A 16,350-nucleotide genomic window follows, 5' to 3' on the forward strand; every position below is an offset into this window, starting at 1 on the left:
AAACTTGTTCTCAATTCAGACGCTCGTTCCATCAATCAGTGAGATCAATAAACTAATTGAGGAAGTTCGCGCCTTAAGCGCGGGTGCTCGCGCGCAGCGGGACGCGGCGGGGGGCTGTTAGCGCGTTGTCATCCTTTGTCTTTGGTTTTTTTTTTATTTGGCTGGTTGGCTGTACGTGACTTATTGGTGCATATAATTAGTTTAGGGTAATTTGATTGAAATATACTTTATGTTAAACCTTACTTTGATTGTAATCTGTTGGTATATCATGTAAATAAATAAATAAATAAATATTTTGAGTAAATTTTTTATTACCAGACTTTATTATATAATCAAGAGATGTTTTGACAGATACATTGCGACCATTTATATTAACCCATTCACTGAAAAATAAACTGACTTCTCGCCGAGATACATGAACGCGTTTTAAAATCTACATACCAGTACATAATGTACGTGAAAGAAAAGTGACAACTGCTGATGTACTTAACATAAAGCATCAAGCTATCCAAAATCATTTCAAATTAGCCGCTATCACCATCACATAAAGTTCCATGCTGAGTGACTTACATGCAGTTGACTGTAATATTAAATAAAAAAACTACAAGCCCATCATTACAGTATTTATTTTACAAAATATTCTATAACAAGATAACTCAGCATTACAATTATGGCTCAAATAAATCGTGCACTATGACACTAGGGTTGTGATACGCCAATACCATAGACTAATTGACGCTTACTCGTCGAATCCTGTCATTAGGAGCATTAGATTTGTGGCCGATACAGCCGCGATAAAAAACCAGATAGGGAACCGTGATTATAGTCGGCCGAAGCGTAATTTAGGGGTCCGGGGTCCTATAGGGTCCTTTTGGAACTAGTTGTTTTATAGTGGTTTGTTTTTTGGCAACGATAAATTTATTGGATGTGTTAGTTTTGTTAAGTAATTGTGAGATCGTGTAGTTTTCGATTTATTAGTTGAGTATCTGTTTGAAGTAACCTATAAATTGTTACATTTGCTAAAAACTAGTCGATGAAAAATGAAAATGCTTGAAACAATGCACACCCATTCCATCAGATCATGTACACCTACTGTAATGTCATTTAAAAACAAACGAGTATCAACGTCTGCGGCCAGCATGAAAAAGAACCTATTGGAAAAAAGAACATGAAAAGAATAAAAGAGGTCTTTTCATGAGCGCAGTCCGGTGAAATTGTCTATGGGCGGCGAGGGCCGGGTCGTTTATCGTGACGGCCCGGGGCGCGTGCGGCTTACGTACTGCCACTCCACTATTGGGCTCACGGAAATCGGATTTTTACGAACGTTAGAGCGGCCAATGACGCTTGATTCTTAATATCAATGTGTCAAATATCCACGACACCTTCTCATAATATTATATTACACTTCGTCCACCTATATGTTTATTGCTTTGTATTAATTTTGTGTGTTAATTGTATTATCTTCAAACCGACTAAAAGACGGAAATACACATGTGAGTAATAGTTTTTCACTTACATGCCAGCTACTAGCATGCGCAATGTGCATGTACTCAGTATGTAAGCAATTTGATTACATGCCAATGCAATGTGACGGGTCGCTAGGGAAGGAGAGGGATGCAAAACCGTATGTATTACACAAGAGCAGCGGAACAGCCAGTAAGGACGGGAATCGCTTGTTAGTTTAGCTTGCAAATATTATATTATTGCTTCAGGATTGACTGTAGCTGTCATGTAAGTGTAAAACCTACTGACATGTCATTTCTATGTATTTTCATATTTCTGCGATTGGGCTATTACCTCGCTCCGTGCCGAACCGACCCGTTGTTTATGCCTGACATATTTTTATTTTATCTGTATCATTACGGATAAAGCACCAATACGGATATTCGACTCGTATTCATGAGTAATTGAAAGGCATGTAATGTTGTATACGTTCCTTTATCTGCGATTCGAAACTACACAATACAATATGCTATAAATGATATTAAATTAGCAGTAAAGTTCAAGGAAGATAATACTGGCAACAAATATGCAATCAAAGGCTATAATATTAACAAAAAAAAAAGATTTTTTTGTAGCTTAAAGAAAATTTAAAATAAGAACGTTCAAATACAAACAGAAAATAGGGCGCCAAACAAAACAAAACCATAGAGAATTTAAAAATGTAGAACAAAAGGGTATGATTAATTCCGTTGGTGGGGAAGTCAAAGAGGCTGGAAAAGTATGTTTGGAGCTTGATAAATAACCGGTCGAGATTTGTCTAGGGAGATTTAGCTGTGGTTAGATTGGATGAAGACAGATTTACTGATTATATTACAGATTGGAGATGCCATTCGTAACGATATAGGTAGTCACCAAAAATCTGCAATTTTGGGACACACGGTTTGGTTATTCCGTGCGTGGAGACGAATAAGTAGGAAAGTGGACCCTGGGCTACGACAATCAATGGCTGCGGAAGAAAAGGGAAACGCTCAAATGGGAGTGAGGCTTGGTTATACACTCCACACGTTTGTCCAAAAACCGTTACTGCTCCAATATTTACAGCGGCAGCTTTTTTAAAGATCAAAAATTGAATCATATCACATATGATATTACAAAATTAAAACGCAGTCCCTAGGCGGGTGGCGTGAAACAAAAGCTGTGCGTAGAAAGGCACGTCGTGATCGCTTCAGGGGACGGCTTACGATCTGCCACTTCGGTAACTGAAGGCCACAGAGTAGACACACTGCAGAAATGACAAGGCCGATTACACACGACTTATAGGAACAATATTTTTTTATAGGAAAGTTGAATAGATATTTTTTAAATATTTATTTAATTATTTTTAAGCAAGAGTTGCTGCGCTTTGCTTAAAGTAATGATGATGCTATTATGTACCGCTAGGGCGCATCTATGTATGACGTGATGGATAACTTCAGGAGACAGACAATACATATAAATGGCAGAAACGAAGACTTGATGAATATAAATCTATGACTATACATATCGCTAGTACAACTAACAAGTTATTCAAAATCATTGCAAATTCAGGGTAGGGTTCTATGAAGGGTACCTTATTTTAGGTGTACATAATTTAAATACAACGAAAGAAGGTTTTTAGCTGCTCTTGCTCCAGATACATTCTGCCACTTTAGAAAGCTGAATAAACAAGAGTCAATATAGTATTGTGTTTAGGTATTTAGTAAAAGTATACCAATTAGTAGTGGAAAAGAAATTCCGCACCATTTCATACTCTATGACGCGCTTCTTATTACAACATACAAGGATATGCATACGTTTAGAGTAAATTTTGCATTATTCCCAAACAAAAAAGACTAGGTTTCTTTAACAATAGGATTTCAAAATGCATTTATAATTTTGCAAGGTTTGTAGGCGTGATTTGCAATAGCAGGTGTATGATAGTGTGCTTATATATCTTCTATAGGTATATAGATAAAATAGTAGGTATTCTTTATACTTTGAAAAAAAATCTTTAAAGTAAAAATGTGTTCTTACAAAGTAAAAATTGATTATGGAAAACTCTATACAAAACTGACACGTGTTAAAATAAATTGCCGAAAAAACTCAAAACGTAATCACCATACCATACCATCTACCGCATTCGCGTCGAATTAGCATTTAACTTTTGTTATTATACCACGTAATTATGTCCCGATCACAACATATTATTATTCACCCTCTAAAACTATACAAACAAAACATTTAAAACACGCCGCGATAAAGAACTCATTTACACGCTATATTAACTGAGAAATGAAACGTAAAAATACCTCTGTAACAACCGCAATTTGCATTTAATTATAATAATATTAGGCGATTATAGACCTTATTTCTATAAGTAGACAGTATAGAAACATTATCACAACATGAAAACAAATTGTATTTCGTCTATGGAATACGAACAATTTCAACAAATGTCACCGCCACAAAGAATGTAATTGAGCTGTCAGATTTTAGAGGGAAAACCGCAGTGAGTGAGGGAGGAAAAGTAAATAAAAAGTATGATTTAGTAGGTGTATGTACCTATGTATTTACTACTAAAATTTGAGAATTATTTACATCATTAAAATCGACCCATAGAAGGATGGGAGAAAATTTTAAATTTATTACATATTTATTGTAGAATAATCGCGTTATTAATTAACTATGGAGAACATTTTATCTTGTTCATGTTCAGATGAATCTACTTACAATCTTTCAAAGATTTTGGAATTGAACTGTGAATTATATATTACCTATATTACATTTTTCTTTTTGCCTTTTTTTGCTTGTCAATATCTGATACAATTTAAATACATTTAAATAATCAATAAATATTACTCAACGAAAAGTTGGGGTTGTACTAATTTTTCATTTAAATAAAGCCATCATCGGCAAATGAGCGAGGGTCCGACAGGGACTCATTTCGCGCCCAATTTCAACTCGATTAAAAACGAATTCTATCAGCCAGCATGCATTTGCTGTCAAAGGGCTGTTGTCTGTGGTTGCTGGTTGCAATTTACTTTTTTTAATGAGCTGTTAATAGGAGTCAGGAACTTGGCATATCCACCTAGGTCAATATAATTTTTTTGTTGACAGTAAAACTTCCTTCGTGACAATAAATTTTAATGGCAAAATTCATTCAAATCTGCACCACGATCGATTTTTCTCTCTCATCTCGATTCGTTTTTCGTTTTATGATTTTTACTATTGTGAGGTATACAATTAACAAAAAAACAACAATATAATTTCTAATCTCGCCGACCTGGTAAAATTAGATCTGAAAATAATATCAACTTTATTTTCGAAAAACAAGAAATTCTCAGTCACTTTCAGAATAGCAAGTTTATGAGGGAAAAAAATCAACGCCACCCCATCCCTAAAGAAACGGCGCGCGTCACTGCACTGGCATATTGAAAATTTGAAATGAAATCTCCTTTGATCCTATAGTGTTGTCCCCAGTTCCCCACGCGGACTTTATTTATCGATAAAACACCAAGTCAAAGGCCGTCGTCGTCTCTTTCAAGTATTAATTTTAAATCATGTACTTATCCTTACATATTATAAAACAAAGTCCTCTGCCATGTCTGTCTGTCCGCGATTTTTGTACGCGTTTCGCCAATAGATAGTGTGATTCCTTGGGAAGGAATATAATTTATTATGGTTTTACCCTAGCGAAGCCGGGACGGGTTGCTAATTTTTCATACAATAAAGTTATTACAAACAATGATTTTAGATATTTTGTAACATACTATTTTTTGTTTATTTTCAGCGACAAGTTGGTATTGAACTGTGCTGCCTTTATGATATGTAAATAAGTAACTCTGTTCATAATTTATTCACTAAAAAGATAAACTAAGTATGTTTTGTCTCATTCTCTCAATGCCAAATTAATTTTTAGTAACGTCGTATTGGTCCTCACCCTCACAAATTTTGCCGAGTCGACAAGCTAAGAAAAAGACGAAGAATGCCAAATTTTGTAAAGTGCGATAATGACAAAACATACTTTATCGTAAGCTTTATCTTTTTTATGTACTTATAATAAGGTAAGTATGTATCCAAACTCTTGGTTAGCCCTCCGGCTGAGATCCCGTTCGCCTGTTAGCCAAAGTGGCGGGAATCGTCCTGTCACTAGACTTTGACGTATAATATGTATCAATGACAAATCAGTGCGAACTCTACACAGACTGTCAAAAATAGAAGCCTAAAGGAGTAATGTACGTTGCGTTATTTTCGCTTTTATTATTCAACTAAGCACTGAGTAAAAGCCTCAAGCAAACCTTTTACTTTATAATTTGTAGCATTTATGTAAATTAGAGGTTATGTGTCGATAATCTAGTTCGAGTTACGACTCAATCGAGTAACCGTCTCGATTAATAACCTATAAATGTATGAACAACTAAGGTGTATGTCCACTATCTTCATTTCTATCTAAGTGTAAGCTAGTATTAACCAACCAAGACAATAAATAAAAGGTTAAAGCCATATATTACTGTAATGTACGTTTTGCTCAGTCGATTGTAAGTATTGATAATTCGCTTGACTGTATAACATGTTTGATAATAATTAGTACTTACTCCATTTGCGTTTTAATGAATAATACCTAAATTATCCGCCACGTTTATGAAAAGACGTTGATGTTGTAGTCCTATTCCTCAGGCTAACTGAAGTTCATAGACATTACGTGGAATATAATGTACAGTATTTTTGAAAATAATAAATAAATAAATATATTAGATTGAGCTAGCCCCAAAATAAGTTCGAGACTTGTGTTATGGGATACTAACTCAACGATACTATATTTTATAACAAATACATATATAGATAAACATCCAAGACCCGGGCCAATCAGAAAAATACCATTTTCCATCATTACCCGACCGGGGATCGAACCCGGGACCTCTCGGTTCAGTCGCAAGAACTTTACCACTACGCCAGTAGCCACTTACCGGTCGTCAATAATGAGATGAATGAATCTGGAATCAAGCGGGAATAGCAGAATTTTTTGATCTCATTATTATTTTCGAAAATAAATTAAAAAGCATGTGTGACATGTATAACAAATAAATTTAAATAATGTACAGTATGTCAAGAAAGTAAAGTATAACTTGTTATAAATTGTACTGTTTTACTTTAATTTGTTATTTGAATTTAAATAAATATATATATAAATAAAAGGGAAGAAAACAGATTTTAACGAATTAAATTTTTTTTTGCAATTGCAATACCAAATACAATGTCAAGATTGGTTGATCAACACCCAGTGTTGCCAGCCGACGGAAGACAGCGTCCTCATTTATTTTCATCACTTTCTTGACAAACACACGATTTTCTGGGCAAGGATTATCATTCACCGGAGGCAAGTGTTATTTCTTAGTGAAAAATAAAAAAATATTGTAACAAATTATGCCCCATTAGATAAAGAATTTTAATAGAAAGTAGTACATTTATTTTTCCTGCTTCGAATAAAACTAAACAGACCACATAAGTAGTTTTAGGTAGATGTAGTCGACAATCACGACCATAGCATAACACCTCACTTTTCAGGAGGTGAAATTGCCTCCATTGTACTTACGCGAATTCTTTAGAGCCAATAAGTCAAATTGTTTTAAAAGGCACGTTCATTTCATATTTCGAACGCATGCCGGGGGGGGCGTCGTGTGGCTAGTGCATGACTGCCCCGAGACACTCTCAATTAGACAGTGAGCGGTAGCGGTTAGAGTGTAGAGCGCGGTTGGGCAACCGCCCTGGGCGCTGGATGCTAAGGGGCGCCGCAGATTTGCGAATTACCCTTTTTTTCACAGAGCACGTGTCTGTCTTAGGTTACAGATTTGCTGGATGCACCGCCGCCTGACCTGACATTTTTTAGAAAATAAGTTATTTGGAATCAGCCATCTAGAAAGAAATGTATATTGTATAAAAAAATCATAATGCCCTTTTATTTATCAATTTATGTACACAACATAACAGTGTAAATATTAAACTTACGTATCATATATGTAAATTAGTAAGTAAGCAACAAGTACTAAGGCTTTATTAAAACTAACGGAGGCAGTGCAGGTATAACCGGGGCCTCAATTAATTTCTGCGAATAAGGTCTTATTTCAAGGTACAACGTGAGGCTGATCTACAATTATCAGGTTTGGGGGCGCCGTAGAAATTTCGCCCAGGGGGTTTGTAGCTTTAAAATACCCATATAGTGAAGGTTGCAATGCACCCAATCATTCCCTCTACCAACATTAACTAGGGACATTGACGTTAAAAGCGTTCGAAATTTTAAATTTGTGGGAATTTCTGCGTGGGATTCATATTGGTATTTCAATTGATGCGGGAAAAATTTAATTTGAAATTTTGGCTCAAGTTGCCAGTATGAGATTTACAATACTGGCAACTTTTTTATACTCGAAAAACAATATGGAAACATTCCGGTTCCATAGATCCAGAAAGGCCCCCCGCGCGCGGGTCGCGTGTTCCAAGTCGTAGACTGCATTTCCTCTATCCATAATGATATCATGAAGAGAAAAGATTTGTACTTATTTTTGTTTTATTGATTTTTTGTTTGTAATTAACAAACTCAAAAACAACAGGATCGATTTTGGTGAAATTTGGATGCACCATGAACCAAAATCTTAGACAATACATACATAAGTATTTATACATACATTTAAATGAAGTAATTCAACGACAATACACCGCCTTGACAAGTCGGCATAATTCATATCATTGTAAAGATGTAGTCGTGTCGTGACTGCTCTATGTCTATGTCATACAATATATCATTATTGGAGTGAAGAGCCATCATTTAGCTAGGGCTGCCATACCTATATCTGTGGTGTCCACAGTTCACAGAAACACTTTTCATCGAAACCACGTTTCGTTAAAATTTTTTTTATTTTTATTTTTTTAAATTAAAATAATCGGTAAATTCAGTTCTGCTTGACATAATTAGGTTAGGTTAGATAAAAACATGATAATAAAGCTTAAGTAACTTGAGATATAAAAAAGTTTTTCGGCGAAACGTGCTATACTGGACTGTACAGCATTTGTTCATTGAAATTTGTATGTTTTTTTTCTTATACGAGATGTAATATATGCGATTTGTCCTGGGTGACTTTTAGCGGATCAGATGATGAGGACTATGGGGGGGTTCTCAGAGCGTATCGGCCGCTGCGGCCGCGCTGTCTTTACGATCGGTCAAATTTTTTGAGAACTATTCGTAAAACATTTTTTTTTTTAAATTTTTGTCTGTCCATCTCTCGTATGTGTGTGTTCGCCCATCACGCAACTACTGGATAGAATTTGATGCGATTTTTACAGTGGTTTAGCGGAAGGTCTTACTTAAAATAAAAAAAAGGTTATTAGTTAATTTGTTACTTATGGCAACCCTACTTATATAGTACTTACTTATAAAGCTATAAGTACCTCCGCAGTTCATGTCTTATATCAAAGAAATAAAGTAGTAATTTGCAAAACTATCAGCAGAATGGTACATAGCTATATATGATCTGGAGACAAATTAGAGGTCCGTGATAAGTGGCTGATTATTATTATTATCAAAGTAATTGTGGCTTGTTAAATATTTAAATATCATTTTAATGTATTTTGTTAGGAATTTATATGATTGTACTAACCTAGTACCTAGTACCTATTACAAGCTATTTTATATAACTTGCACGTGACCATTTCTCGGGTAGAATATTGCAACTTAATTTTGAAACAGATAGATTCAATCGTTTGAGCTGAAATTTTGCCTATCACAGCTGCCTAGGCTATGTGTCCCTTGTACAACATCCACGGGAGGATATACAGTGGTCCTATTCTAGGGCGGAACCACACGCCGAAATTCGGTGTAAAATGTTATAATAGCAATCGTCGGTGGTGCTGCGGCGCGCGGCCTGCGGCGCGGATATTTTCCAAATAATAATTAAGCGGATACATTTATTATGCCGCGCGCATATGTAATGCGCTCCGAGATCAGAAACTACAGGGTGTTCAGAACGTGCTACTTACTAAATATACTTACATAATACTTTAATTGAAATAGCTAATTCTAAATTTTAAAAAAAATGTTTACCAAGCGGACGCGTAAAAGAGTGCAACATGGCAGGAATACCATGTTGAAGAGGAAGAATTCACTAGTCTTTTGGTCACTCCACGGCTGTCTAAAATTTCGCAGTAACGAGTGGCCGAAAGGGTCAATTTTTATTTGTAACTTGCATACGTTGATAGTGAATTCGTTATACCTATCCCGTATTTTTTTGACGATGTATTGACTGGCATGGCAAATCAGATGCGATCGAAACATCTAACGAATTTTCTTTTCAAATCTCTCATTACTTGAATTGGTAGGATAAGTTGACAACGATAGAAGCAAAAATCTCAAGAAAAATAGAAATAAATTCGTTCAATTTTTGATTTTTGAATTATATTTTTTTTCTGTTGTCTCTGGTCAGTTTGAAGGTCAGCCTGTACACGTTAACCCGGCAGACAGTGCATCGCGACCATTACCGGAGCAGCAGCTGCGGCCGTAGCCAGCGGCGGACTCCGGCCGTACACTACACTGCTATGTTAGGGTAACTCTGGCCGGTAATAATATAGGGATTATTCTATTTTAAGATTTAAAATTTAGATGTTTTTGTTGTCATTTTATATTGTTTTTATTTGTTGAATATAACAAGCGTCAAGACGCCTTCAAGGGGCCATTTAAGAGCAATTTTAAGATCGAATCTGAACACTTATTGTATAGAAAGCTATAGTAAATTGGTACCAGTAGTATCTTAACAAGGTCTTAAATATTAGTAGTCTCATGTTTATTCACATCATATGCACTCAAATCGAATCTAATTCCCGTTCAAAGAATTTTCAATGTCTAATTATTGTATCAGTGTTTGCAGTGTGTACTCATTCATATAAAATTCAACATATTCATTGTGAAAGTCTAATTGAGAAAGTATAATATATATTAAGTACAGGCAAATTTTTACCATTTATATTGGGTTGATAGTCAGATTTGTGTCGACATCCTTGCCCTCAAGTGTATCAGTTGCGTATCTTGATGTTAGTCTTATTTTGATGAGCAATATGCTGCTCCGGTTATTTATATTTTTCCATATAGTACATGCAGCCATGTACATTATGGCTACCTTATGTAGTCGAGTTCAAAGATTAAAAATAACAATACGTTTCGGATGAAATTTAAATGAATCGAAGAACATGTACCTGGTGAATGTTGGAAAAGTAAAACGTTAACTTTTTTTCGTATGAAAAATGTCCTACAAATTAGAAAGAGCGAATGGACATTTATTGAGCTTTGTAAAAAGCTTATATCATATGCCACATATTTGCTTCCGGATCAGGCTAGATTCAGATTCAAACGTTCCCAAATGTATTAAAAAAATATTCCTTCTATGAATATGATTATTTTTACATGATATATCATTGTAGTTTTATTCTAAGTAGATTTTTAATTTCTTGTTATAGTATGGTATATACGTTCAAATACAATAAATATTTTGTAAACTAATAAATTAATTGTTTATTTATGGGCAAAGGCTCCCTTCATTGTTTTCTAATAAATAAATACGAAAGAAGTATCATATACATACATTAGTAGTAAATGTATTATGTATCAGTATTTACTATAATTTCATTAATTACATTTAATTTTGATTAAGCACATTTAATTTTGTTAACGCGTACGTAAGGGCATTATTGTGAAAAGTAAATAAACCTTTTATTATTATTATATAATGTATTTGTTATAATAACGTAAATTGTAAAATGTTATTGTTTTTTTTTCGAATAAAGCCTTTCTTTTTCTTTTAAATATTTTCCTTTTGATCGTAAACATCAACCAGAAGCGCAATTTTAACTTAAAATAAAGAAAACATAACCTAATTAATCAAGTAATTGGGTGCAAACCAACTCGCCCAAGATGTAATGAAGCTACACAATGGCGGAATAATAAAACTGAACAATAGATCGCCAGAAAGGGAAAGGGTTGTTTAACCCTTCGCCAGAGTAAAGACGTAATTATGTGTAGACATGGCAATACTAAAACATGTAAAAGATTTACTAAGTTTCCCTATGTAGTGGTATTAGTTTTTATTTCATGTCACTGAAATAATTTAAAACAACAACAAAATTAAACTAAAGTAAATATTTTTTTGATTTTAGTGATGAAATTAATTGTATTTTTTTAAAAGTAAGTTCAGTTATAAAGAATTTATAGGTATATTTAATTAAAATAGGAATGCATTATGGCATTAAAATTAAAATTATAAGTATCGACATATTAAATTCCTCGAGCGTGTCTGATTTAGGAAGGATGCTCAGAATGCTGGCAGCATTTCCTCGTTGTATAGCGAGACTTACTACATGAGTAACGAACCTGCCGGCTATGAAGTCGGTAGTTGTAGAAGCAAATAACAATATAATGAAGCTATTTTGATTTCGATTTCAATATATCAAATCAAATCATTTATTCAGAAATTAGACCTTCAAAGGCACTTTTTCACGTCAAATTTTTTTATTATATTGAACATTTGAGAGCGTTGGTCTCTGATAGATGAGAGAGAGCAGTATAGAATATACATATCTATTATTTACATAGCTCTACATGCATAATATATAGATCTAAGTAGATAGATAGGTACAACTGGAACGCAGCCTCCGTGCGATCGATAGCAAAACAATGCTCATTCAGAGTGACTTTGTGATAGACAGTACATTTATACGATACATCGTAATGTTACTATGTATCGTAATATCATCGATATAAATGTACTGACTAGAACGCATTCGTAAGATCAAAGCTCTGGGAGAAAGGCCAAAATTTTGATTTAGTAATATTAACTTAAGCATCGATTCTCAATGTGGTGAACACTACATTCTCCCAGAGTTTCGATATCTTACGAATTTGTTCTAGACAGTACTTTTACATCGACATATCGAAATACTATAATTGGGTATCGATACTACTTAGGTTACTACATAAAAATTTTGACCTTTCATTCCGCCTGGTTTAGATTTTACGAACGTTAAATTAGAATCGTGTCTCAAAACTAGGAAATCGTATTTTAAGAAAGGTGCAGCGCAGATTTTATGGGACAAGCGTGAAATAGACAAAGGTGGAAGAAATCTTTAAAAATACGCAATGGATTTGGATTTTTGGATTTGCCATCCACACGCAAAGAAAAAGAAGGAAACACAGGATAGAGCAGGATGGCGTTATAAAAGAAAGGCTTATGATCAACTGTGTCGAAAAGAAATTAAAGTTTTTTACTAGAGTGATTCAAGAATCGCAGTTAATCATAAGGCTCTCTAATATAACGTAAGTTTATAACGTCATTCTTCTCTGTCCTGTGTTTTCTTCTTCTTCTTTGCGTGTGGATGCAAGTTGTATACTACTTATACTTCTTGATTTATAAGTATATATGATATATAACATGCACAATATTGCACCCGCGTGAAGCCGGGGCGAGTCACTAATCCTTTATAAACCTCTTATTCGAGACGTAGGTGATATATCCCTCATTACATACATACGAGTATTTGCAATGTACCAGCGATATTCGTAACTCAATATCGTCATTGTATCGATCTGTGTTGCCATGGCGACGGCAATCGCATCCCATGCTACAGGCAAACCCGAGCTAAACGCCTAAGCAACCGGCACGACACTTGATCATTAGAACCATTATTACTTGACCTGTAGCACAATAACATTGAACCTTAAAACTGGTGGGTTAAGGTAGAATTTGCTGTGGATTTCGAGTTAAGTAAAGGTGGTGGTGATAAAGAGATTCCGCACGGCTCTTGGACGGAGAAATGGAAAATGTAAGAAGTAACGAATCGTTAAAACTTAGTTTGTCTTTGTAGGGAAACGAGAGTAATTTGTTTTCTAATTTCACGCCGCGACAGATTGTTTATCAAACAATTATTACATGTTAGATAGACAGATAATTTGTTTACTGCTATAAAAAACACACACATATTTAATTACACTTTAGTTACAAAAATGAAAAAAAGTTCATGTATCATTCTTGTATTAATTTTGATTATTGTGCTAATTTTCGTGCAATAAAAATTACAAATAAAAATAATAAAAACAAAAGTAATAAAAAAAACTAATAACACTGAACATGTGAGCCGCAGCATCATTACGTTACATTTAGTTGTAAATACTATATTGTAAACTAACGGCTCGTCCCGGCTTCGCTCGGGTAGTACCATAATGAAAAAGTAAAAATTGACGGATATTTATGAAATTTGGTACACGGGTAGAATATAACCTGGAATAACACACAGAGTACTTTTAAACCCGAAATTCCCACGGGAGCGAGACCTGGGGCGCAGCTAGTTTTCTATCATTTTCACCAACAAACAATATGACTCTTAAACTAATTATTATATTGAACAAACACCTCCAACTAGTATGCCTAGCGATTGTGTCAAATGGTTAAACGTTTGATACAATCAGACAGACAAAAATATGTACTGCAGCAAGCGTGACCAAATGGGGGAGTCCAATCAGACAGGTTAAGCAATTTTTGTTTGTAAGAACTTTATTATACGATAGTATAAATTATATATGAACTATAAATGCGAAATTAAGTTTGTTTATTTATTTGTTACTGTGAGTGATTTACCATTGCCTTCTCTATTTCACACACAAGTGAATAATCAACCAGTATGTAGGTTTCCTCACGAGGATTTCCTTCACCGCAAGCAAGTGGTGATCGATGAAAAATACTATATATGAGTTAGATTGGTATACAAACTTATGTGGCACGTGTAGGTATCGAACCTGAGACCTTTCGATACACAGGCGTCTTAACCATTACGCCACCAGCGGTTTTGGGAATTAGACTCGGAAAGAAAAGTTGAACGCTTACGTGAAATAACTCTCTCATTTGGACCTGACGATTGTGGAAACGTTAGAATGATAGAAATATACATTTCTTTAAATTATAATTGGCAAGTAAACATATATAATTGTCTTTCGACAGCCTCTAATATTTACAGAATAAAACTTAAACCATATTTTCTTATTTCTGAAAACTTATCACCCCGTATCGGCGTTGCCAACCTAACAAACTAACAAAACGCATTTCCTGACCAAATAACTGGACAAAGTCGACGTGGGCGGCGCGCAAATTGCCGCTTCCGGTCGGCCGCTCCATTTCCGCCAATAAGCCAGCTTCCGCCAGGTGGCGACACTATCCACTCGCCGCCATCTTTTCAGGCGTTTAATGGGAAATTGGGCTGAAAACATCTTAAGAAGGGAGAGGATTCGGTACGCTTTTTTATTTGGTTACATTTATTGCTAACATATAGAGAGATAAAAATTATTATTTGATGTTACAAATACAAACAAATGAATTAAATTGGAATAAGTTTTTTATAAAAATGTCATATTTTGACCCAAGCTTTTATTGTTGTCAGAGAAATCTTATTGCATTCAATGCGTGACAAAATATTACGTCCGGACTAAAACAAACCGTCGAGGTGTTCCCTCGTCGGGAGCCGTTCCCGGGTGCACCATTCGGTCATGATTATAATAATGTACAATACATTATCCAAATTAAATGTGTGTACACACTGACAGCTCAATCGGTTCAAGCACAGACTTATATATATATCTATACTAATTAATGTAAGAGTATATGTATATATGTAAGTAGAGGTAAGCGTTTGTGAGTTTGTACTTATAAACCAATCTGACTCATATATGGTCAGGTCCCAGGTTCGAATCCTACTCGTGCCACATGAGTTTGTATACCAATCTGACTCATTTATAGTAGTTTTCATCGACCACCACTTGCTTCCAGTGAAGGAAAACATTGTGAGGAAACCTGCACACTGGTTGATTATTAATTTGTGTGTGAAATGGAGAAGGCAATGGCAAAACACTCCATTAATCATGCCAAGAAAGTTGTTGTGTCTGTTTAATTCCACGTAATGACCACGACCCTCAGCCATGAGGAATACGACTATGAAGAAGAACATAATTGCAATGTAAGATATTCTGTAACTTATCAGATGGTCTTTACGCTTTCATGCGTTATGGGAAGCGATGGTAGTACATAATCACAACCAAATCGTACTTTTACAACCGGCCACCTGCCAGACGTCAACCCTTTCATTAGGAATGCTATTGTCGCCTAACAGCTATGACGAACCTCGGTGGCGCAGTGGTAAAGTGCTTGCCTCTGAATCGAGAGGTCCCGGGTTCGATCCCCGGTCAGATCATCATCCAAGATAAACATCCAAGACCCAAGCCAATCAGATCTTTATCTGATTGGGGTCTATATATGTATGTGTTTGTTATAAAATAATATATCGTTGAGCATCCCATAACACAAGTCTCGAACTTACTTTGGGGCTAGCTCTATTTGTGCAATTTGTCCTAATATAAAAAAAGGCTATGAGTCCCTCAGTCGCCTTGTACGACACCAGAGAATATGATCCCACACTAGGGCGGGAACCACACAGTTTTATGAAACACAATTCTCTTACCTGCCACCCGTTGTCTGCCGCTAAAAATGACATCCCGTCGCCTTGTCGTCCCATGCGGTGACACTTCACAACCTTTACTGTATCATAGTGATAATCATCTTTTATCACTTCACATACGTCCAAAAAACTACACTATATTACATATTACGATACAGTAGCTACATTCACATGATATTCTTAAAAAATATACAGGTATCACGGGTCGTTGTAACACGGTCCGAAACGCCCGAGGTATAAAGAAGGCACGACCGCGTTTTATACCTTTATATGGTATATTTAGAGTTCAAAATTAGTTACACTCACATAGATGAACTATATTTTTTTTTTGTTAATTTGAATGTTTTTTAAAAT

At 35.1% G+C, this 16,350-nt stretch overlaps 1 protein-coding gene across 1 annotated transcript in view; it reads right to left on the minus strand.

Annotated features, from left to right (window-relative positions):
• TfAP-2 (Transcription factor AP-2) overlaps positions 1-16,137 on the minus strand; it is an 89,395-nt gene extending 73,258 nt beyond the window's left edge. The window contains exon 1 of the mRNA XM_053762354.2: positions 16,000-16,137. Coding sequence (XP_053618329.1) covers positions 16,000-16,053 — 54 coding nt within the window. The 5' untranslated portion in view covers positions 16,054-16,137. The remainder of the gene's footprint in view (positions 1-15,999) is intronic.
• Between the last annotated feature and the right edge of the window lie 213 nt (positions 16,138-16,350).

This window comes from Plodia interpunctella, chromosome 22 (assembly GCF_027563975.2).
Source record: "Plodia interpunctella isolate USDA-ARS_2022_Savannah chromosome 22, ilPloInte3.2, whole genome shotgun sequence".
In the NCBI taxonomy this organism is placed as follows: Eukaryota; Metazoa; Arthropoda; class Insecta; order Lepidoptera; family Pyralidae; genus Plodia; species Plodia interpunctella.